At 39.3% G+C, this 26044-nt stretch overlaps 1 protein-coding gene across 2 annotated transcripts in view; it reads right to left on the bottom strand.

Annotated features, from left to right (window-relative positions):
* Positions 1–23726, bottom strand: part of LOC108266328 (electrogenic aspartate/glutamate antiporter SLC25A12, mitochondrial) — a 27452-nt gene extending 3726 nt beyond the window's left edge. Inside the window, exons 1-14 of one of the 2 annotated variants that reach the window (XM_017469447.2) lie at positions 23584–23726; positions 22917–22970; positions 19617–19762; positions 18780–18895; positions 18399–18538; positions 17259–17405; positions 16746–16884; positions 15492–15585; positions 14372–14456; positions 12970–13048; positions 8948–9106; positions 6634–6686; positions 6330–6410; positions 2959–3099 (exon numbers count right to left, since the gene is read on the bottom strand). In XM_017469447.2, coding sequence (XP_017324936.1) covers positions 2959–3099; positions 6330–6410; positions 6634–6686; positions 8948–9106; positions 12970–13048; positions 14372–14456; positions 15492–15585; positions 16746–16884; positions 17259–17405; positions 18399–18538; positions 18780–18895; positions 19617–19762; positions 22917–22970; positions 23584–23595 — 1446 coding nt within the window. In that variant the 5' untranslated portion in view covers positions 23596–23726. Of the gene's footprint in view, positions 1–2958; positions 3100–6329; positions 6411–6633; positions 6687–8947; positions 9107–12969; positions 13049–14371; positions 14457–15491; positions 15586–16745; positions 16885–17258; positions 17406–18398; positions 18539–18779; positions 18896–19616; positions 19763–22916; positions 22971–23520 lie in introns of both variants that reach the window. The other variant, XM_053681038.1, reaches the window with a different exon arrangement.
* Positions 23727–26044: the final 2318 nt, after the last annotated feature.

Below are 26044 nucleotides of genomic sequence, written 5' to 3'. Positions count from 1 at the left end.
AAAATTAATCAACAACTTCTTAACAATCAGAATCGAGAATTCAACAGCGCTGTGGTATAAACACGCAGAAAAAGTGCAAAACTGAGACTGCATCCTGAGCTGGAATTCACAACTGGAATGCTTATAATGAAAACACAGTGTAATTAGCAAGACTCCTGGAGTAATAGTAATCTTACTCTGTAGATAATTGATTTCTTTATAATAGTAGTACAAAATCTGTTCGTGTAAGACACTGATTCCCCTGCATCTTAGTGTAAACCCTACTCTATCAGAACAATTCTTAAATTAGAACTAGATGCTGAGTAAAGTCAGATGTGATGAAGCAGGGAAAACATTACAATGTGTTATTCAACACGGAAACATGGAGAAGGTCTGAGGTAGGACTGCACAAATAACCCTAATATATGGGGAACATGAAGGACACCAATAATAGATAGCTTAGTTGAAGTTAGCCAACTAGTAGATTGTGTTGGCTCTGGTCAAAAAAAAAAAAAATTTGCCATTTGATATGTTTCAACTTTTTGACCAATTACAGCACTGACAAATTTCAAGTCTGCTTCAGACAAAAGTAATGTCATTTAGTTTTAATTTAGAGTTTAAATTATCCAATTAACCCAATTTTAATCTATGGTGGAGGAAAAGTTTTATTCAGAGTCAAAAAAAAAAAAGTGCGTAAATAATTCTAACAAATAATAGCAAACGGATCATTTTTTTAGCCTTTGTTTTTGTCCATTTTGTTTACTACAGTCTAAAAAATGTCCTGAACGTAGCCGAAGTTGGCATTTTTGGTTTTACTGACATCTGTTCAATCATGAAGAATCATTTTATTTTGAACTGAATGAAAAGTCACTTTGTTAAATGAATAAGTGAGATGCAGAGCAAACCAAAACCAAGCTGCTGATTTAAAAAAAAAAAAAAAAACCACAGCGACATGATACAAATGCAAAAACACTTAACACAGGTAAACACAGTCTCACTCTATAACACACCCACATAAAGCACAATAGACATCTCTCATGCAAGCTGGAGGCACTCTGACTCAGGCACAGTTTGAGCACAAATAGCTTGTGTTCACGTCTTTTCATGCAGAGAAGAAGTAATAGGCGTGTTCACATTTTAACAAGCTGCACATTGTCTGCTCCTCATTAGAATATGGCATATGAGAACGCTCCTGGAGATCTAAGGCAAAAGCCACAGGAACTTGGAGAGCAACAGCAGCACAATCTTTCCACCTCCTTTAGTGTTGAATACTGGCTACAGGAAAAACCTATGTGTGTGTTTTTGTTTACATCCAAGTGTCTCGGTGTGTGTGAAGTGACAGACACTGTAGTACTTGTACATTTTAACAGGAATAATATGATTGGCGCTATGTACAGCTCTAGCATGTTTTCAGCTGTTCATCATTAGCCACTGATTATGCAACCACACAACATCTCCTTTCCTGCGGTGTGTGTCCAGATCAACCGCACCAATCACTGCAACTACTCTAGTGTTTCTAGCAAATCAGGTCCTGGACCATTATTTATGAATGTTTGTGCATAAGATTTGATTTTAACTTCCGTGGATATTATATTACGTTCAAAATGAGGCACAAAAGATGATATATGGAACCGGAAACTGACACGAAAAAGGTTCTTCAACGCACAAACGTAAAAGTAGATATACGAACGTGTCCGACAAAATTGTCCAATCCAACACTGAAAATGTAAGTAAAATAGGCATTAGATATTGAAAATGCAATACATGCCTGGTGATGAGAATACTCAGTTAAGGAACAAAATATCTGTATTAAATATTAAGTCAAGTGGGTTTTTATTGTCATTCCTCTATATAGCTTGTTTACAATCGATCGAAATGTCATTTCTCCTGGACCATAGGTGCAACACAGAACAGTATGCAAGACTACATAAAGTGCAAATACGCAACAGTGTGAGACGAGTACAGAACAATAAATACACAACAGAACAATAGGTACACGGGACAATAAATACACAGAACATAAAAATAGGTACACGGGACAATAAATACACAGAATACGGGCTGTTAACTGTAAACTATTTTGTAGTGTAGCAGCAATAAATATATAGCAATATTGGCAGCAGAAACGAAACAGAAATAACAAAATGAGAAAAACAGGTAAACAAGCAATGAATGAATAAGTCTTGATTGTACTGGCTGTATAGAGCACCTCTCTAACTGCATATTACATACAGAGTGTGTTTTATAAAATCAATGAGATCTTTCCAATCATGATGATGAATGAAAATTGAGGCCCTTTTGGACCATTTTAACAGAAAATCAACAGGAATACGGACTTGACCATATAAGTTAATGTGTTTGTTTATGACTGATTGAGATTAATAAACAGTACGAATAAAGTAGGAAGTACTTGGAAACACATTTTCTTGCATATGGACATTTTATAGAAATGTTTAGAATCTTTAAGAATAATAATCATATATTACCATTTAGGAATAGTAAATGATTATATATGAGAGAGAGGGAGAGAGAGAGAGAGAGAGAGAGAGTGTGTGTGTGTGTGTGTATATATATATAGAGAGAGAGCTGTCATGAATAAAATGTCCTGACTGTATCAAAACCAGAAAAAGACAGGGATATGCCTATCTTGTCAGGACCAGCAAGTCTGGGAAATGTAATTATTTTTAATAACAGCTATAGGATATTTTATTTTATTTTATTTTATTTTAAGAGAGGGTAAAACCATTTCTTTGTGGTTACTTTGGTTCAGCTAGGGTTAGGTTTAGGATTTAGGTGTAACACAAACCTTGTTACTAAATACATAAATACAATATACCTTTACACATTACATACATTACACACATGCACGCACGCACATTAGAATATGAGTATAAAGTCTATCTGGTCAAAGAAATGAAGAAATATTTTCATCTGTTGAAATAATTATGAACACCATCATTTATCTAGCATTCAGCTCACCTTGTAGAGGCCAAAGAATCCGAGCTCTTGCATCACGGTGAGAGCACCGACACGTGGTCCAGTTGTGATCTCACCTGCCACCTGCAGACGGATCTTCACTATCTCTAGAGGGTTGGTGAAGATCACCTGAGAGCCTCCGGCCTGTAGAAGATATACACATAGATGTCATTCATGTTGTATAAGCTCTCTGTGTCCTTAGAGCTCCATTTATGAATGTGATATATGAAGCAGCTGTGTGGCTAATAATTACAACTGATAATACAAGTTTATATAGACATGCTGAGTATTGCAACTAGGATGTTTATTTTCCTGAGGAATCTGAGGTCCTATGAGGTGATCAGTTATGACGCCACTTGAGGTTGACAGTCTGGCCTCCAAGTTTTGTCACATCAGCATTCTCCTCCCAGTAAGCACTTCTAAATTAGCTACGTAAACTCTAAAACAAGGCTCTCTTTAAGTGAGCGTAGTCTCTATGTCGGCACAACTACACTGGTGTCCATTCACAGCAGAAAATTAGGGGTCATGTCAGAGCAGCGTTGGTGTTAGACGGAGCCTAGCAGCCCTGACCCTAGCACCAGTGCTGTCTCCCCTCTCTGGCCTAGCCTCAAGGCTGCAGCTCCACCCCCTCATCCTCCTCATCCCTGTCTCCATCACAGTCCACACACACACTCCTCAGCCTCCCCTTCTCCTCCCGGGGGACAATTCGCTCTGAGTGGAGACAGCCTCAGGCTTGACGCCCTCTGACTCTGGAGCATCTATCACCCCTCTGGAGCCTAATCAGGGCCGAGGGTGACACCCGGGGTCGAAGTCGATTCTGTAAACATCCGAACAGCTTCTTTTAAAAGCACATCGACGGTTCATCATGATCAAAACAGTAAAGACATCCGCTTCTCACTCTCTAATTATTCCTACTATTATACAGGTATATATGTAGCATAAGCATTCATCTTAAATCCAGATCACTCTGAGCTGTCTTTATTTCTGTCAGAAACAGGCCATTTTATTTACAGCCAGGTGTCCACAGGGCCTTAAGTAATGAATAAAACATGACAGGGCATGCTGTTATAGGAAAAGAATCCATGCCAGGCTGGTGTAAAGCAATGCGGAGCGATTTGCCAACGACTACAATTTTTTATTTATTAAGGAACAACGCGTCTTCCTTTTCAACCGTTTATTAGCTACATTTAATGTTTTGGAACATCACGAGACAAGTTCTGTTATCACTTATGTTATAGTTCTCTCAATGGATTCTCTTTTATTCTCTCTCTCTTGAAGTTAAAACAAAAAAAAAAGCCATTTTACAGAGAAACCATAACGTCTAAACTCTCATGTCATAAACCTTACTGACGGTTACGAAGCCCTGACACTCGAGACTCCTTCCATAAATGTCGAATCAAATCTCCTCGCAGAAATTTCACCATTTCAATGATTATATACCTTTCTTTGTTAGATAACATTTCTTTCATAGCCTTAGATTATACAGAACGTCTTGTTTACGAGCTGTTACTGTAGAAACTATAACATATCAGAACAAGTGCAATAATATAAACCTATCACTTGAATTACAGCTGGAAATACTGTCACGGCTGCTGTTATAGAAAATTAACCCACATCTTCAGATTAGAGAATTCTATAAAAAAAAATGTCTTGGTTTGAGATTACATTACACCATTCAAGTCCCATTTAAGTATTATAGGTATTACATCATCTTATTTACTAATTTACATGGTCACAGATTTTTAGGCTCTTGTTAAATCTGGTGTCATAAGATTTATCTAATATTCCTCAATATGACACCATGATAAAACATTGATTTCTAAACCAATTTCCAAACTAATTCCAAGTTTGAAATTGTATTTTTCTACTGGAAGATAATTTTCCTTACTTCAAGTAAAGATAAATTATCAATAGAACCAATAACAAGCTAGAAAGGAGGGGGAAAATCCCTCAAGTTTGTCTTAACAGTCTTATATTTGTTTGATCTCATTTTGAGAAATTCAACTATATTCCAGATTCCAGTTTTCACTGCATAAGTGTGCAGTGTAACCATATTCAAGCATTTTCTTTAACACACTGACATAGAAGATGTCTAGCTCTGTATGGCTTTGCTAAAGAAGACGCAAAACAAGACAACATAACACAGGTTTTTCCTCACGTGCGAGTTATTTAGGAAGATATAATTCGGTGTTTTGACTGCAAATTCAATTTCAGATATCAAGTTTTTAAAAGTGTTAAATGTAGAGAGTATGCTAATATAAGGATCAAATATCAGACAATGATGCTCTAACAACTCCTAATTCCACACTGTAAGATTGCTATACTTCTGCCCAAGACTTGCAGTGGCCCAAAGCAGAGGATTCCAGTGTACTTGGTGAGACGTCATAAGCGCGTGATCGTCTGCATGTTGGTTGTTCCTCCAGGCCCGAGGCTGAGGAGGCCACAGGTATGCATGCTGCTGTCAAACTCAATAAGATCGAGCTCCACATAATTTTAGCCACAGTCCTCCAGGGCATCTTCCTCCAATTAGGCCCTGACAGGGGTCGCAACCTCCCAGCCCTGACCCTCTTTGTCCAGTTCCAGTCTTCACTTCTCTCCTCTATCCGGTCGGCCTGGTCGCTGTCACCAGGACTCATTACACAGATCAGGCATCGCCATATCCACATCCTCTAAAGCCCATTGGCCAGGCTAAATTATAGCACTGGGTAAAAATAGTGCGCTCACACTCGAGCATCATTTTTCAGATTGTGCTCAATTAGTGGGTTCAGGGTGCAGAGGAAGAGTGGCTCGAACAGGCCAGAGTCTCTGTACAAGCTCTGATTGTGGTTCAATAACAGCCACAAGTCACTCACTCTCAAAGAGGCAAATTACAGAGAGAGAGAAAAAAAAATCACTTAGGACATTATCAATTCTAAGAATATAATTGTAGCTTCACATCTGTCAGAAAGTTTCCTTGAAGGAGAAAGAAATCACAAGCCCCTAGAGTTTTCAATTAGCTCTCGGGTGTTTCTCGTCCTTGTTTGAAGCTCACTATTTATTCATTTACACGTGTAAATATTCAGGAAAAACGGAACAGGAAAATCAGGCATAACGCTTGAGTTGAAGAAACAGCGCTTTTCACGTCCACCGCATCAGAATCAATTATAAGCCGAGTGCAGAGAGGAGAGCAGCTGCCTCACTCAGACCTGCTTAACACGAGGGACAAGAGCTCTTGTACTGGCACCACACACACACACACACAAAACACAAAGCCAGGCACCATCACCACACACACTCATAAACCCTGTACTTACATTCTCCATACAGACACACTATCACAGTAAACTACACACACAGATATACAGTTTGAAGTGTGTAGATATTCGCGTACTCACACAGCCTCCTGCCAGTACTTCTGCAGCCAGTGGAATGGTGTCATCTTTATCAGTGAATTTATCCCTCACAAAGTCATTGACCTGCAAAACAGTCAGTCAGTCATGTTACACTCAGTGCAAGAGACGAGTGAATCTTTCTGCTGTCGCTCTATCATACAAAACTTTTTACCATCCCTGTAATAAAAACACCAGGACGCGTGGTTCATTTGCATGTTATAAAATTAAACCTTGGGTGTTCTATGACAGTGCATAGGAACAGACAAGGCTTAAGAATGATTCGATGTGGATGGCTTTAATAACTTGCAGTGAGTTTGATAGCCTTCTCGGGAGCCACTCCGATCAGCTGTGGTAACAGACCTGCAGGGGAGAGAACACACACAGAAATGTAATACGTTATGCTGAGTTTAAACACCGCTGACAGAAATCCATTACATCATTCACAACCTTCTGAAAGAGTAAGTATGGAATAAAACATGACAGGGCATGCCGTTATATGAAAATAACGACTTTGTAGTCCTCTTTCAGCACAGCAATTTGACAAACGCTAACACGTTTTTATTTATGAAAGAGCAAGAAGTTGTACTTTTTTTTAAAAATCTGGTTATAGTTACATCTAGCGTTATGGAACATCTGTGAAACAAGTTAAGTTCCTGTTATCACTTACACTATAACAGCTATAAACAGTTAGTCCCTCACTAAACCCTTTTTTTTCCTCCATTGAAGAAAAAAAAAGTGTTACCAGAAAACTGCAAAGCCTTATGTCTTGAAGACTTTCCTAATGCTTTCCACAGAACACTTCACCATATGAACAATTACAATGGTTCATTTGTAATAGTTTGGATTCTCTATCTGTATGGGACCTCATTACACTGTGATCTAACTACAACTAACAAAGTCTGAAAAGGCCAAAAAAGAAAAAAACAAACCAATAAAGAAAAAAACTCATTTGTAGACTGGTTTAAGTTGTTACTGTAGAAACAACAATGTTCCATAAAGTAAGCGTTAATATAAACCTGTGATTTGCCTTGCAGAAGGCTCTATTGTCAGAGCTGCTCTTATATGTATGTTATATATATATTATATATATAAATGAATTATAGTAACACCTTCTGACTGATCAGATTCGACAATTCAACAGCATTGTAGTACAAATCCTAATAACTATGCTCATAATTATATATATATATATATATATATATATATATATATATATATATATATATATATATATATATATATATATATATACACACAAATATATATAAAACCATGCTAATAAGTATAACTAGCAAGACTAAAAACATCTCCACTACACATCTATTCATAGATCTGCTCTGAATAAAATAGCTAATAAGCGACCGTTCAAACAAACAAGATAAAATTTGAGGAAACATTTCGGAGCATTTGACAACTGTTGGCTGATGGCAGTGTGCAGAAGGGAGAACAGAAGCAAACTATCTGTGTGTCTGTGTGCGTGCAAAAAGGCTTGAGAGAGCCGTTTCAGTGGATCTCAGTCAGCTGCTCTGATAAAACTCTGCTGACTTTGTGTGTGTGTGTGTGTGTGCGTGTGTGTGTGTGTGTGTGTGTGTGTGTAACCCTCTGTCAGCCAGTATGATACAGTCTGAGGGCAATGCTGAGTGAGTGGATGATGTGGCAGACTGCCAGCATACAGAACAGCCAGTCTAGCTATCTCTATGCCACACAACAATAGACAGAGAGAGAGAGAGAGAGAGAGAGAGAGAGAGAGAGAGAGAGCGAGCGAAAGGAAAGCAGGAAGGATGGGGGGACAAAATGAGAGTGTGAACAGATAGGACGTGATGCCAGCAGAGAGACCAGCAGAGAAGCAGAATCGGATAAATAAAGGTTGCAATGTCAAAAGCAGCAGCAGATGGCAGTCTTGGACTCCCTCGCTGTCTATGATGCCTTTTTTTTTTTTTGCTCAAGGTGTGGACAAGCAACATCTACATTGGATTAGCCGACTGTGGGAAGCTGCTGCACTAGTTCTGGCAAATCTCTTTTGCTGTCTGACTTCTCCAGACACACAGGCCTCGGGGGTTTAATTCCATTACAAAGCAGTCACTACAGGACAGACCTTCATTCCACAAGCCAGTGGCACCCATTTTCTGTGTTAAAACTGCACATTTAACTAGCTAAAATGAATCTCAGGGCTCTCGTTTTAATGTATTTAGGAGGGAACAACCTCAATTCTGAAATTCGACATTTTTACTGGCTGTTTCACAGAGTCTTCCCAATCTTGCTGTCAATTTTTGACATAATGATGTTCTGAAAAACCATGTCTCGCTGAATTGCTATGTAATCCCGGTGCATTATTTGAGTTGTTTGGTGAGTCTTTTCTTTATTTAGTAACCATTCAGTGTTGTATCAACCACTAAAGCACTAAAGCTATGTGCTTTGGTATTAACTTGTGTAGGGCCACACATGTCAGTGACGCAGTACACAGTGAATGATAATTCAGTATAAACAGAGGTAACTTCACTCCATCTCCTCCTCTGGTGCATTGGGTTTAAAGGCTAACACTCTGAATCCGGTGAATATTAACACAAACATATTGTTTATACTCTCTTTGGAAGCTGTCTTGTCATGGTGGAAAGTTGTACCTCTGTAGAAACCAAAGAATCCCTCATATCGGAGCACTTTCTTGGCACAGTCGAAGCTGTTCTTATACATGAGCTCTCCCACAAAGGAGCCGGTGGATCTCTGGTTCTGCATTCGTGTCTTCACCAGATCAATGGGGTACACAGCCGTGGCACCCGTGGCTGTAAGAGAGCACATGAGTTTATCCAACCTAATTTCACAAACACACTTAGTATCAATGTATGAATGAATTTGTCCTCCTTATGAAAAACTCACACATGAAATATAATCACTGGTGCTTTCGGTATCTGCATTTCACAATCAAGCTATATAACGTTAAGTCCCCAAGACATCACACTTTTCACATTCTCCTGACTAGTTTGTCCCAACAACTAGTAAAACACAATACAAACACACACAATGTATGAAATCCTTGGCTTTCACTCCTAAACCACACAAACATGAAACAAATAAAATAATCTACCTGCATTGACCTTTCACTGTCTGATTTATACATCCTGTTTTGGTGTTTCCTTTCACCATGCCAAAGATGTCTGAATAAACTATACATGCAGAAAACAGTTATTAGGCTCAGACTGAGTCCTTACTTTGTGTTGTGTGCCTGTGGGAACTTCCAATTCCCACACAGCCTTTTTTTTTTGTATCTGTGTGTTTATTCAAGCTTGTGAGCATGTGAAAGTGTGTATGGGAGAAGGATCTGTGTGTGTATGCATGTCAACGTATGTGTGAATTTGGGTTCAGTCAGGATATGTGTCTGCACACATATGTGCATATGTGAGAGTTTGGAGGTTGTGAAAGTGCGCATGCATGCATTATACACTCTGTGTGTGTGTGTGTGTGTGTGTGTGTGTGTGTGTGTGTGTGTGTGTGTGTGTGTGTGTGTGTGAGCTCAACAGCAGCAGGTTGCTATAAATGCCGCTCTCAGCCTCAAAAGCTTGTCATGTCTTGTCTTGACTTCAAAGCATGTGTAACGACTGCGCCTCTAAAACATTCAGAAGGAGTGCGAGAGGGGAAAAAAGACAGCAGCAGAAAAGGTTTGCTAACCCTTCCTACCTGTAGACAGGTAGAAGGTGTTGTAGAAACCCCCCCCCCCCCCACCACCACCACCACCACCATATTAATAAAACTCTAGTTTTTCTGTCTGATCTCTATCTACTATATTTGTAACCTTTGTCTGATTCTTCAAGCTCACTTATAATGGAGGCTTAATTCTGTTGATACAAATGTGCAAATATAATCACACAAATTCAGAACTATAAGCAAAAATGTTTTCTAGGATGAGACTAACACAGATAATGTTGCAGAAGTTTAGTTTGTATAATTTTATCCACACACAAATTCTTTGCTCTGAAAAATATAGTTTCATCTCTGAAATGACAAATGAGATATATATTTAAAGCTTAATTTACAAATACCTTTGACTGAACAACTCAAAAGCATTCTTTGCATTAACATTTATTGTCTGTGTCATGATTTGGATTTAGAGGTGGATGCAAACGCAGAATACAACTGAAACGTTTTTAATAAGGTGCAAACAAAACACAAAACAAGACTTGCATGAAACCAGGACTAGAATAACGTGATACAGATGGACATACCAAACAACGCAAGACAACCTCTGCAGTGCAGAACTTGACTATTTATACAGAAGTGCTAATGAGCCAAACGTGAATCAGCTGAAACAGACGGCATGTGACTAGGTGCAGTGGCTGATGGGAATCGTCTTAATCTTTCTCCACTATTTAGATGACAGATCTCCCTCTTAACGCGCGGCTCCCGAGGCATGTAATCAGCTCAGGAAAGGTCCAAGACCCTCAGACCAGGTGTCCCTAAGCACTTCTCTGATGGTTCAGGTGGGGGGCGGTCTCTTCCGCACCGCAGAAAGATGACACGATATCCCCGGCCCGGCTTGAGTGGGGAGCAACGGATACTGCGCAGCCAGCAGGAAGAACGAAACTCAAGGAGGAGCCCAAGGGAGGAGCAACGTTCACCATGAAGCTAGAGGGGGGAGCGGAGTTCTCTGTGAAGCCAGAGGGGAGAGCGGAGTTCTCCGTGAGCTGAGAGGGGGAAGCAAAGTTTTCCGTGAGGCCAGAGGGGGGAGCGAAGTACTCCTTGAGGCCAGAGGGTGGGAACGAAGTACTCCGTTAGGCCAGAAGGGGGAGCAAAGTACTCCGTGAGGCCAGAGGGTGGGAACGAAGTGCTCCGTGAGGCCAGAGGGGGGAGTGATGCTCTTCACGAAGCATGAGGGGAGAGCGATGTCCTCGGTGGAGCAGGTAAGGGAAATGACATACGGCGCAAAGCATAGAAAAGGAGCGGCGTCTTCAGTGGAGCATGGAGACAGAACAACGTCCCAACGGAGCAAGATAGCAGAGCGATGTCCTCAGCCAAGCAGGGTGGCATAGAGACGTCCTCAGCCGAGCAAGAAGGTGGAGCGACGTCCTCGGCGGAGTAGGAAGGTGGAGCGATGTCCGAAGAGGAGCCTGACGTAGTGACATCTGAGGTGGAACAAGGAAGCAAAGCAGAGCTCTTGTCTGCACCGGGAGGTGGAGCAACGTCCTCGGCTGAACGAGGAGACTGAGAGGCGTCCTCAGTCGAGCAGGGAGGTTGAGCAATGTTCTCAGTTGACTTGGTGGGCTGAACAAGAGCCACAGTGGGGGAGGGAGGGTGGGAGATGACTTCAGCCTGGATGGAAGGCTCCTTCTTGATATATCCCCTGATGGCGTACACCATGTCAAGCCATTCCCGATTGGCTTTGATTAGAAAGAATCTCCCATCCTTCTCCACTTTGGTTTTTCCCTTTCATAAAAGGCCCCTTGGACTCTGAAAAATTCTGCTGCATCCATTGTTTTCGGTCTTGCGTTGTGAGTACAATTTGGATTTAGAGGTGGATGCAAACGCAGAATACAACTGAAACGTTTTTAATAAGGTGCAAACAAAACACAAAACAAGACTTACATGAAACCAGGACTAGAATAACATGATACAGATGGACATACCAAACAACGCAAGACAACTTGTGCAGTGCAGAATTTGACTATTTATACACAAGTGCTAATGAGCCAAACGTGAATCAGCTGAAACAGACGGCATGTGACTAGGTGCAGTGGCTGATGGGAATCGTCTTAATCTTTCTCCACTATTTACATGACAGTCTGCTCCAAAAAATACACTTTAATTAGAAGTGAGTTTTAATTACCAATCTTTTAAAACCCCAATCTCAAAAAAGGTGAGATTTGAGAAGCAGGTAAAAGCCAAAATCTGTTTAAGTAAGACAAAATATATAGAAAACCCTGCCAGCTGATTTTCCTCATAAAACTGCATAACAGTGTAGAATTGATAGTATTTATGAAGGTAAATAATGGTCACGCCAAATATTGTTTTTTGTTTTACACTGTAATTGGTTTGCATCAAATTTCTAAGCTATAATATTTAATCACTGACATAATACACCATAACCTAACGAGACACACTCGTCCTTTTAAATGTTAAATAAATATTACTCACTATCTTGGTGACAAATATTACCGAGTTTTGGAAGTGACATTTCAGTCATGGAGTTATGATGACTTATTCAAATTGATGTACAGTAAGGCTTTAACATTTTTCTCCATCATAATGTTAACTTAATAAGACGTTGATATAAAGCATTAGCAGCATAAGCGCAACCAATTGACACAGTCGTGTTTCTGCACACAGACAGTGCGGTCTTTCAAAACTCTCACAAGCCTGCATGTGTATGAGTGTGTGTATGAAAATGTGCATGTGTGCGTGTGTCATTTTGTCAGTGGTCTCCTTGTATCAGTTCCTTCTTGGTAATTATTCAGAGATTCCACCACAATACCGGAAGATTTGTGTCATTCCGGAACACTGGCCTCCAAAGACAGCCTGGAGCCATGCATCAGCCTCTTTCTCTCTCTCTCTCTCACTCTATCCATGGGACAATAACAAGCCCTGGGGCCTCCCTATATGTCAGTCTGGCCAGCTCAGGTTACACCTCAGCCAGCGGAGCTTGGACGTCACTCACCTCCCGCGATGGAGCCCAAAGTGAAGCGGTACGCAGACTCAGCAGCCTGGAGCCAGACCGGCCTCGAGATGTCTGTATGCTACAGCAAAAAGACAGAAGGAGAGTACGAGAGGAAGAATAAAACACTGAGCAAGACTAGAGGGAGGGGATGAATGAATTGAGCTTTATAAAACTATCGCCAACCAGATACTGTGCGGACAGAAGAGTGCTATAGAGCAGTTGACAGGAGAGGAAAGATGTGGAATGTGCTGCAGGCGCCTTGCATCTTATCCTCCCCTCTTTTCCCACTCTTATTTATGTGAAGATGGAGTCCTGTCCGTAGATGGTTAAGATTATTTCCAAAAATTCTGAAGTAATAAAATTGCTTACAGTATGGCTATTAGCTGATCTTTACCTTATCACCCAAAGCAGGACTTTCAAGTTATGAGGCTGTCTCGCTTTCTCCACTGTGATGCAAAGGAGATAATTATTCCTGTGAAATCTTCAGGTCTTAGATAAGCATCTACATGAGTTACAAAAGTGTGTTTGCATACTTATGAGTAGTCTATGTCTCTTTGTCATGTGCACGCTCTCTCTCTCTCTCTCTCTCTCTCTCTCTCTCTCTCTCTTTCTCTGTGTCTCTGCACAGCTGTTTTTACTGTAGGGCAGAATGCTAATGAGGCTGCACTCTGATCAAAGGAGCTTGTGCAATTACCCCAACTTCCACCCAAGGAGGCCTGAGAATGCCACAAATGTCTATGTGTATGTGTGTGTGTGTGTTCCCAGTATGCTGTTCCAGACCTCCAGCAGTGAAAGCAGAGACCACAGCACTGACTAGATTAGGCCTCCAGACACACCCTCAGGTAAACTCCCACTATGTCACTAATGCTCTCCATCTCACTGCTTCTTTTTCTCATCTTTTTACTGATTCTCTGATTATGTTTTGTCTGCTTTGTTTGCTTTCTCCATCACTCTCTCCTGACCAAACTTTTAGACAAAACAGGCCTTGCTTCAGGATCTTCATACAATGAGACTTCAGAAAGCCCGGCCTGGAGAAAAGCACCTATTAAAGACTCTCAGATGTCAGTGTGTGTGTCTCTGTCTCTCTCTCTGTATGTGTGTGTGTGTGTGTGTGTGGAGGGGTATGTTTGTGATGTGTGTATCCGTGCATAGGTGACAAGCTTTTACTGGGGAGAAATTGTAGATAATGTTCTGTCCAATTAGTTTTACATAATGCAGGATCACAAAGAAGAAACCATCACCCTACTAATTCTATTATGGAGAGAGCATGTGTAATTTTAGTGTAATAAGAATGTGGTTATGTTATTACCCAGCAAAAAGGCTCGGAGATTAAAGCGTGCTCTCTATCTGCATCCAGAGAGAGAGAAAAGAGAGAAAACCGTGGAGGTGTGAGGGACCTTACCTGCCTCTGCACTTCAGCTAGGTGATAAGGCAGAGCGCCTTCTTCCAGAGGAGCTATCCTCTCAATATCAGCCAGGTTCAGCCATCTACACACACCACAACACAGAGAGACAACGTGTATATTGAGAAAGGGAGCAGTAAAGACAGAAAGATGGAAAGAGAGAGGAAAGGAGAAAGATAACAGAAGACTGTAAAGAGAAAGAGAGACACACAGCAGCAAGGGTTAGAATGAGATGCCAGGAAAGCTTCACGTCACTGAAGCCAGAACACCAAACGCGCAGTATCCCTCCCAGCAGCATGAAGTCACATTTTCCATAAGCTTTTTACAGTGCAGTAACACCAAGTTACTGCGTACTTATACATACAGACAGGTAAACAAAGCTGGACACGAGCCTGCAACACACACACACAGATACACACACGCAGAGTGAGACTCCTTCAGAGAGCCAAAGAGACACCCACAGTGCTCTCCACTACATGCCGCAGGCATTCTTATGGCTCCCTCATGCTCTCCTTCCCAATAAATCAACTGGCTGGAGCCACTGTTGTTACAGAAAACAGGCAATAACACTAAATTTACAAGCTATAAACCATGCTGTAATGTTTTAATGGCATTTATAGATTCATTCAACAGAGTCTGTTTTTGAGAAATGCGTTAGATAGGTAAACCCATGAGGTCGAACTATAATGGCAATGTTCATAAGAAAGACCAAAACAACTGCACTGGTTGCATTCAGGGTAAAGAAAGCCTATCTGTGGTACAGAGTATAGACTGAGAGTCGAAATGAATTGAAATCTCTTTTTGTACAGTGATTAAGCCTAAAAACACGACATGGGGATATGATTTGTGTTATAATAATAAAAGCAACCGTGTTTTAAATTGATGAATTTATGACAATTTAATGAAGGTTTGTTTGAATTTGTGCAGAGAAATGTTTTACTACATTCTAGTTTTATTATGTCTGTATAACCTTAGTGCTTGCTGGTCTGTTCGTTGTTGTGCTGTAGGACGAGTAACTAAGGTAAAACCTTTCACTACATTACATCACATGTCTGTATTATGTATGTGACAAATAAAGAACCTTGAACCTTGAAAGATGTTTAGCTTATATAGTGTTTACCCTGAGTGAGTGTGGAGGCCAGCGAGCTGGTACAGGATGTCTACCTCCAGCGGTGTGATCTGACCAAATTTATTGGCAGCATTAACAAATTCCTCTGGGGAAAGAGCAATGGGAGAGTCACGTAAATGACACTAATACTAATTCCACTATTAATATTAGTTAGCACTGCTACTACCAGTAATACTGATCAAAATAATAAGGTAGATATAATAATTATTACTATAACAACTAAAGAATACAAACAGCCACAAGACACCCACTGAGATAGGAAGCTCAAAAGATTTGGGGACATAATAGAATAACCCGCTGCCCAAGTTTGTGTACAGTGGAGAAGATGTGCTTGATAAGAGCAAATCCCTCCAAAAATTGAATTGTCAGACATAGGAATGTGTAATGAATGAGTTATGCAGATCTTGCAATATGACAAGGGGAGAACATCATCATCAAATCAGGCACATACTAATTACTGTGTCTACAGAAATAACTATGCACAGTCAAGTGTAGTGCCTTTCTGCAATTTTTTTGTTTTTTCTGATCCTAGTAAGAGGTGAAACCTGGCCGTACTTACCGTTAAAATATAACAACACTATTTAGCATTAACTATGTAAATCAGCAGTACTCAAAATGGAGCCCATGAAGCTCAGCCAGGATGTGTGTGATTTTTTTTAATTTGAGCTACAGCAGCGAAAAGCACAACCCACCATTATCAAAGTTATTATAGAGTTCTTATAATTATTAGTTTGTCTGGTCACTAGAATTGAATGAATTTAATCCATCCTCAAAAACTCAAGTAGGCCTACAAATAATTCTCTGGAAGGGGAAGTTCATTAATAAAAAGCTCTATGGTGCCAATAAATAGACAAACATTATTGTACATATTTTTCTAATATTGAAATATATAATGGAATAATGAAATACAGTATGTAATACTGTATGTATAAAAATCTATGCTGAGGGGGTCCCTGGAATTTATTTCACAGTTAATAGAGCTCACTGGCTACAAGAAGTTTGAGAACGATGTAAGACCAAGTATTGAATCTTACACACTGACATTAAGCTTTTGTGTGGTGTTTATTGTTCTGAGATAACATTTCATTCCTGTTTTGAGACTTGTCTTGTGACCGGCACCAACCCAGTAGTACACAGCAACATTCTACCAAACAAAACAGGAAACGGCTACATAGAGTTCTAATCTGTAAGCTCACTCATACTGAACTTCCTGGAAAATATAAAAGAGCTCAGTCTGGTAGGTACCTTTGGTGACGAGTATGTCCTTGCGCGTGCCAGCTAATGTGCTGTAGATTTTCCGAATGATCTCCATATTGTTGAGGAGGGAGTTGAAAGCATTAAAGAAGGAGAAGCTAACCATGTGAGTAGTGCCTCCTCCCACAACCTGCAAACCAGTGAGTCAATACAGCATTTATTAAGTGCAGTAAAGCTAATTCATTATAATTAATAATAAAATCCTATATAATAATATATCCTACACAAACTCTGCAATTTTTTATGGTCTTCCTTCCTTACTGAGAGAAATCTGTTTACAATATCAAATGGTTTCTGAACAGATAATCATCCACTAAATGTACTATTTGGTCACACACTAAGATTAATCTGATTGGGGGCATGTCCAGGGGGTTGATTCCCAGATATAGATTAAAGAGATACATGAATTAATAAACAGTAAGTTCAGTTATTTAAAGTAATGATTTATTCATTTTAGACCAGAACTTGGTATCATATGCATGACGGTTCACACTGATTACTCACTGAGACAAGGTTCTCCTCAACAAAAGGAGTAAGCACGTGATGACGGATGGTGGACATGATGTCACTGAAGTCTAAGGCTGAAATCATCCCAGTCTTCCCCTTGTCCTTTATAGCAAAGGCCTGCCGGGCATGCTCCAACTGCAGCTCCTACAGCAGGAAACAGAGGAGCAAATATGTGAGGGCCATTCAACAACCCACTTTAACAGACTAGCAAAATGACAATATTTTTCATTACGGGGTTTTACACAAATACTAATGACAGTGAAGAAATCAGTCACAGTACATACTATAAGACCTTGTTTTGTAACTGATAGATGTTCCTTCTAACATCAAACAGCTCATCAATAAAACCTCAAGTTACTGTCTTTTAATGAACAGTTACTGAGCCTGTGGCGTGATGTCAGAATGAGTCAGGGCTCTGTGCTTTGTATGTATGCCTACGTGTTTCTGTGCGTCCACATCTTCTGTGTGTGTGTGTGTGTGTGTGTGTGCACTTAATGAAAACCACATCAGGTGTAGTCTGATCCTATGCTGCATGCCCTGGAGAGGAGGCAGGTGTTTCCGGAGCAGGGGGCTGTGATTTAGCCGGACAGGCCTGCAATCAGACACATGAGCTGGAGGAGAGAGAGCGGGAGGAGGGGGTCGCACCAGGAGTCAGCGCTGTTGTCAAAACTGATCAGATACTACCATCCCCTCTGATCTCCATAACTCAACATGCCATCAACTAAAATGGCAGCCATTTCTCGCACTCTCATCTCTCTGGAACACAACATATCTGATGGACAGAGGGATCACCTGTGTAGTAAATCTGAATTTACAGACAAAAGTAGACTTTGACTTTTTTTTTTTTTTTTTACTAGTGCTTGGTGCACTAGCTTATCTAAAGTGCTTGAAACCAATCAAAGATTCAAGGAAATGCACTGTAGCAGAATCATGCTAATTTATTTCCCCCATCGCTGAATGTGTGTGTGTGTGGGGTGGGGTGGGGGGGGGACATTTCCTACAGAAACTGATATGTTAAAGGGTTTGTGCTCTTATCTTCACAAATTACATGTGGAGATATTTCAGCCACAAGATGGCAGAGTGAAAACAAACTCCTAGGACCAGGTTAGTGATGGCTGGGAGGTGGGTGTTTCCCACCTGTAGGAACTGGGTGAACTCTAAGTAGCTGAGGTGCTTTTTGAAGTTCTGTCCAAAGTGCAGGTGGATAAATTCACAGTCCCACTTAAAGGGGATATGATGGTGAACAGTTGTCTGGCTGAAGATGTCCCGTACATTTTCTACAACACAAACACACACCCAGCTCTTATTAACAAATCTAGTCAGCTTTTTAATCTTGTGTTATAAACCTCATATTTATCCGATCAATTTATTTTATTTTCAGATGGACAATAATAGTTTATACATCAGTAAAGACAGTTGTACAAACACATACATTTAACAGACATTAAAGTCAGTTATGACAGACAAGCATATATCACGTTAAACTAGCCAGTTCATAAGTTCCTGGCACCTACATACCAAAAGATATATCCCCAGATCCAGTCTTGTCAAATAACTGAAAAGCAACTAGGAAGAGGGCATCGGGCACACAGAGCACTGATTCAAAGGCCAGAAACTCCTGGAAAGAGATCAGTCTGTTTGGACAAGAAAAAAGAGAGAGCACTATCTGAAACACACAGATACAGCCTTTAACTCTTCATTTATTTATTTATTTTTAGTATTAACTATTTTAACATATGTAGTATACCGTATGTGTATTTATGTTATACAATATAATGCGATCTACTAGATCTACTACTGCATGAGAGTTATTCACTAAAAGGGTATAATGTATCCTCCATTCAGTTTTTATAGTTAATAAAAAGCAAGTCATCTATATCAGCTTTAGACTTGTACAACATGTACAGCTGTATAAGCAAAGACGTGATGGAGAATTCAGGTAGCCCTAAATCATTTTTCAATCTATTTCAGTTTTCAGGAATACAATAAAAAAAAATAGCTAACATTCAAACAGACTAGACACTTTTTCTGAGGATTTATGACTAGAAGAATAGCTAGGCCAACTACTGCTGCAGTTTGAACAAGCTCGTAAAGTATCAAAGCATTAAACCCTGGCAGTAGAGATGGAATCTCAAACGCACTGAAAAATTATTTGAAAGCAGAGACATAAATCATTATTAATCTTCCTTAAACACCATAGGATATTTCTAACGTCGAACAAAAGATGTTCAAAATTTCACTTGTTGGTAAGCTTTAGTGTGATACAATAAAACAGGTCAAACATAAGAGTTTTGAATATTATTTCTGAAATCGTTAATATCAGTCTCACGATAGCATTATTTTGTTACCTCTTACCCATCTTTAGTGGTGTCTGCAACCCCAGCAATGAGTTGTACGGTTTTTGGATTGTGGGTAGGCTGAGTGTGGAGTCCCAGATAATTCTGCACAAAGTCTTTAGGAGTCATGTAATGCTCCCCATCCTTATCCACCACACTTGCATGCTGTGGGGGAAATTTTTTTGGTTACTTTAAACATTTTAAGCAAATATGGTGCAACTAAATTAGTTTCTCAGGGATATCTGACTGTGCAAGGTCATTTAAGTGTCTTTAAAGTCTTTAAAGCAGTCGATTTAGTAAGCTAAGTCTTCTGACCAAAGCTATGGTGTGTATTTTGAGCATAGTTTTATTATGTTCTTCTTGATAATAATTTTCAAAACCATCCCACTGAGCAGTTTCTTGCTTTCTACGTTAAAAGTTACTTAGTGAAAATGTTGATTGTTGAAAGTTGAAAGTCTTTTTCCATCTCCTAAAATAATAATACATCCCGTGCACTGACGGTAGTAGGAAATTAAATGCTCTACAGATCAAGATTTGTTTACTCTCTCTATAAATGCTTCAGTGAAAGATGATGTAAAATCAGCAGCAATCTATCCTTTGTATCACTGTTCTCACTGTTATTATTGACCACTCTCTTCCAGTAACTATTCCAGTCCACTCTATATAACAGTAATTGCTCTAAGCTGAAACTGCCTTTCAACAGTGTCTCTCTCTGTGTAAGAACATCAATGTCATTGATTTATGGTTCTCTTTGCAAACCCAGTGTATACTCTGACTGAAATGCATCAATAATTTCACATTATTCATGGATTCCATTGATAGCTGATGAGTTCAAAAGTACACAATCAAAAAGGAAAAAAGAAAGAAAGAAAGAAAGAAAGAACCTGTTAGCTGTGCAAAGGGTTGGTGACTTCTGCAATATTATTACAAGACATCCCAGAAAACTCAGTGGACTTGATTGTGTAATGATCAAGCAAAATACATGAATCCTCAACTCATTACACAAATAAATGAATCAAGAATAAGATCACAAGACAGATACATTTATGCCATTCTTTTAGTCCTGAATACTTCATCAGCGGCATGAAAGAGTGATACAAGCACTTTGAGTGAAGTCTTTCAAACAGTTACTTTTGTTGTAGTTGTAAAGTTTTACAGTACATAATGGTGCAAGTTAAAGAGCAATAGTAAAAGATCCCGCTTTGATGAAATACACACGCTCTCTTTCTGTGTGTGTCTCCCTCTCCCTCCCTACCTCACACACACACACACACATACACAAACACACTCTACAGCTAATGCTTGTGGGGGAAAGCATTAATTCCAATCAATTTATTAACAGCTTCACCATATAATTGAGTGCAAGTTCAGCCATGGTAAGCCTAGAGTACTTCATCATCAAATCAAGCACGTACTGTAGTCAGCACTGAGTGAAATACTACTCTTGCGTTCAGTGGCTCCTTTACACATTATAGCAGACTTCATTTCTGAGAGCTACTTAATTATTTCACGCGACGAGGGTGGTATTAAAATCATAGCTCCGTCAATTATAGATTTGATCACTGTCGAGCAAGGTTAACTGTGCAGTGATGTGTGGTGAGAGAGTGAGCGGCTTTTAAAATGTTGCTAGGTTAAAACGGGAGCCACTCTTTTTGAGAGTTGTCGAAGTGCTTTCAATAACTAGCAACTGACAGTGTAATGTAACATCAGCTGCCATGACTGCTGTACTGTGCCATCACAGATTCACCAGCAGCCCAGTCATGAAATCAGGAGAAACTTAGTGCTCAGGGTCCAAATTATAGTGAAAATAACCTGTGTTGCAGTTTGCATGTACATTGACTAATTGCCTTGCTGAGACTACAAGAGACTGAAATAAATGTCAGAGGTTGGGAAGAGTCCAGAAAGGGCAAATACCAGGGTGAAGGGAAGGGACAGAATTAGTCCAAGCATGTGTGCGACCTTTTCTGTAAGTCCTTGGACCTCAGCCAACTCTTGACACACATCCTCAAAGACTAATTACACACACAGAGTGCTAGGTGGTTTTTATTCAAACACATATGCTAGGGCTATCACAAGTAAATACGGGCTCGTGTATAGTTGTCGCGCTCCAAGTTCCTTCTCAAACAATCCCACTTATTTCTGATCAATTGTTGGAAGCTTATATCATTGAAAATTATTTTAGGTCACTTTAACACACTTTAAATAAAACCATTTGCTTAATAAATAAATGTAAATGTAACAGCTATGCCCTGTGACAGACTGGTATCCAATCCAGAGGATATTCCCACCTCGTTGGGATCTTCATTTTGCTAGCATGGTTTGGGTCCACTAAGAGGGGAGGTTCACTGCAAACCAATACAGTATTATTCCGACAGATCAACTTTATCCAATGAAGAAACATTTCTATCCTGATCTGGAATGGTTTCTTCTTGTCTCAGGTTGACAATACCTCCCTCCACAGGGCATCACGGCTCACTGAATGGTCTGATGAGTATGAGAATCATATGCTATGACCTTTACAGTCAGCAGATCTCAGCCCAAGTGAACACCTCTGGGAGAGTTTAGACTTTTGTGTTTTCCATCACAAAATTCAAAACACCACTGAGGAAATATCTTCAGGAAGAATGGTGTTACTCCCCCAAATACAGTTCCAGAATTCTGTAGAATCTATGCCAAAACACAATGAAGCTTTTGTGGTAGCTTTTGGTGGACCAACACCTTACAAAGAAGCTTTATGTTACTCATTAATTCATCTTCATTAGTTTCTTCATCCTGGACAAAGTCAAGGCTATCCTGGGAACACTTATCATGAGGCGAGACTACACCCTAGATGGGGCACCAGTTCATCACAGGGCACCATGCACACACACACACACACACACACACCTAGGGGCAATTTAGTGTTGCTAGTCCTCCTACCAGCCCAGCATGTTTTTTGGAGGTGGGAGGAAACCGGAGAACCTGGAGGAAACCCACACACATAAGGGGAGAACCTGCGAAACACCTGGAGCTGCGAGACAGCAATGCTGCACCACCATGCCACCCACTTTAAATTATTTGTCCCTTTAATTTGTCACCCGTCTGTAGACTGTATTAATCGACATCTAGCAGTGGTTAATTTGTCAGGAATGGTATGCAGACCTACTCAGGTGAACACGCGGTTTGATGATACTTAGAGCAACAAATCAGGATATAACCACTTTCAGCAGAAAACTGTACAGCTCATGCACATGCAACTTAAAACGGCGCTTTAAAAATAGGAGATACATCGTTATGACTTCTCAAATCAGAGTAAAAATCATTGTAGGAGAGCTCATACCTTCAGGAATATTTCTTTAAGTTCATTCGGGTTGGCTCGTTTAATGGACTGCACCTACAAACACATATAAATCACATTATAAATCACTCTACATTAAGACCTTTCCACTTTTACATACAGTTATGCTGTATATGATCATTTAGTCACGTTTTACAATAGCAACAAGTGTTTTATTTCACCAGATTCGATAATTACACATGTAATTACACTAAACTATACACCATTTTTAGCACATAAAACAAAAATAGCATTAAAAAAAATAATAAAAAATCCGAACTGTCTAGTATGCATTATGTTTATAACTATAGCAGTAAGCATGAAAAGCATAACAGAATGACTATGTAAACGCCAGCCTGAACATCTTCCAGCATGCAGTAACTTCTCAAAGGAGACGCTGAAAGCGATAAGAAGTAACATTTCACAAGCAACGTTAGTTACTGTGCAAAAAAAAGAAATACAAATAAATAACAAATATATATATATATATATAGGCTACTCTTCTTCAGGACAGTCTAGAAGAGGATTAAGAACAGGAGTATACTCGACAACCGGCACAGAGACAAGTCAGACGCGTGTGGATTATTATAATAGGTTATACACTCACAAATAGAAGAAATAAAGTTTTGTGGTTAGTATTTTTGACAAGCATAAACATTGACAGAGTCACCTTGACCGCCATGCTGGGTGTGACGTCACGCTTCCTCGCGCACGCTTCTTTTGAGCCCAACACACCTCTCCTCCGGCTGTGTGCTGAAGCGAGTGGCTCCACGACTGCGGCGTCATTTGTGTCCAACTGATGTTACGTTTATAAATATGCGTGTAAAGGTAAAATACATTTTAAACATAAGTAAAGTGACTAATCTAGATCCATATCTCAGATAAAGAACTTAAAACATTAATCAAACTCAGCTAGAGTACTAACAAAACAGGATTTTGCCTGTCCAGATCCACTATAGCTACATTTTACCTGGAAATATAATCAATGAATATATATATATATATATATATATATATATATATATATATATATATATATATATATATATATATATATATATATATATATATAATGAGCTCATGTAGCAAAATGCCCAGATGCAGCAAAACAGGCCCATCAAAAATACCACCATCACATTTCATAGATGGGATAAGGTTTTTATGCTGGATTGCAGAGTTTTCCTTTCTCCAAAAATTAAAACACTCATAACGCTCATCTCATGCCTGAATTCTCATGTCTTTCCATGACTTATCCATTTTAGGTAATGAAAAATATACATTCGTTCAATATTATAAATATTCTACATGTTCAACAGGAATTTTCACCATTCGGGGGGAAAAAAGTTGTTTTACCATGGTTTTACTATGATTACTATGGTATGACCATAGTACAACAATGTTTCAAGCAAGGTTTTGCCATTGTTACTATGAAAACCATCAAAACTATGGTTATATGATTGTAAGCATGACTGTACATTCATAGTTCTTGTGGTCTAACTAATAAGTTTGTTGTAAAAGAAAACAAAACCCTTTTCTGAAAGGTACAGTTTATGCCAAACCAAGGATGGTAGATACAACCTTTTTCCCTATCATTGTAAGCTATTTTATACCACTATGAATACATAGATAATTTAGGTTGTTGTCATGAGTTTCAGTGAAGTCAAAATGACAGGGCAACTAAACCAAGGTATTTATTTTATCTTAGAACATGATTTGTTTTGTAATGGCTTTTCAAGTAAGCTAAGGTTATCATATACTTCTTTATTATGGGTTTGGCAAGACCCAGAGGCTGTTATTCACATCTCTAAAGAGGCTAATTGAGTGGTGACTGATTGGCAGCGGCGTGGCCACATGGGTGGCAGGTCTTGCTATCCCCATTTGCCATCCCCAACTCTGACATTAAATAACATCTCTGAGATGTCTATTACTCATACAATTCCGTCAGACTTCACGAAACATATCCAGCTCTGGTTAATTTATATAAATTATATAATTTATAGTTATATCATTGTAATATTGCCAGTGTTGTGCTATTATATGAGAAACAACTCAAATATTTTGCATAAATCAGCATTCTTTTTTAAATATTTATGTGGTGCCATCCCCTCTTTGCCATCGCATGTCTGAAAACTAAGACATGCCATTGTTGGCTGGTTTAGACTTCTTCTCTTAGTTTCATTGTTCATTCATGGAGGCCATCACTATAATCCACAGTTACATTTTCCTCTGTGCCTGGACTTATGAGGACTGCAGCAGATCCAAAAATGATGCTGAAACTACATCCTTGTCTTCGTCATCAAAAGCATTGATCAGCATCAAGCATCAACAGCAGAGTCCACAGAACGCACACGTGTTGTTACACACTGATTGCTTTGATGTGAACAGGCATTGATTAAACAAAAAGGACTTTACAATCAAGAAATAATACATTGATTTTCAGCTGATGTTGATGTTTAGTTGATTTACTGTTGATTTATTATTGAGCTGTAATGCATAGCCATGCATGAAATCTCTAGAATACCCCAATAAGAACTGCCTACACAAATCCACAATGCCATTTTTTATTACTAGAATGTGTATGGCATTGCTTGTAATGATTTATTTATTTACTTGTTTGTTTGTTTGTTTGTTTATTTGTTTATTTATTGCAAGGAAAAGGTTCAACTTCTAGCATATCAAACATATTACTTAGGTCAAGTAATCCAAGCTTTGTTAATGGAGTGATTTTGTAGCTAAATAATAATTTCATTGCCTTTTGCATATGGACTGGTCTGTATATGAGAATATAAGAACCCCATTAACTCAAATGGTTAGGACCAATTCCATTTCACACTGCTGTGCTGATTATACAGGGTTTCTTGCCTTTATTATTAAAATTACATACAATGAAATGATAATGAAAGCAGAGCTTCATTTATGGAGTCTTTTTAGCTCTTCTTTTATTTTTATTTTCTTGCACTCGGCCTTCCATTTCTACAGAATTCGGATTTTTATTGAAGATATTGTCGTTGCATTACTTCGCGTAGATTTTGTAAACTTACTCCTCTTAAAATTTACTTCTGTATTAATGTGCCTCTCTGTTTTGATGCTCTGACCGGGTTAGAGTTTCTGTTGATTTAATTTTATTAGTG

Source organism: Ictalurus punctatus, chromosome 6, assembly GCF_001660625.3.
Source record: "Ictalurus punctatus breed USDA103 chromosome 6, Coco_2.0, whole genome shotgun sequence".
Taxonomy (NCBI): Eukaryota; Metazoa; Chordata; class Actinopteri; order Siluriformes; family Ictaluridae; genus Ictalurus; species Ictalurus punctatus.
The sequence above is the reverse complement of the archived record's forward strand: the minus strand, read 5'-3'. Positions and strand labels throughout refer to the sequence as shown.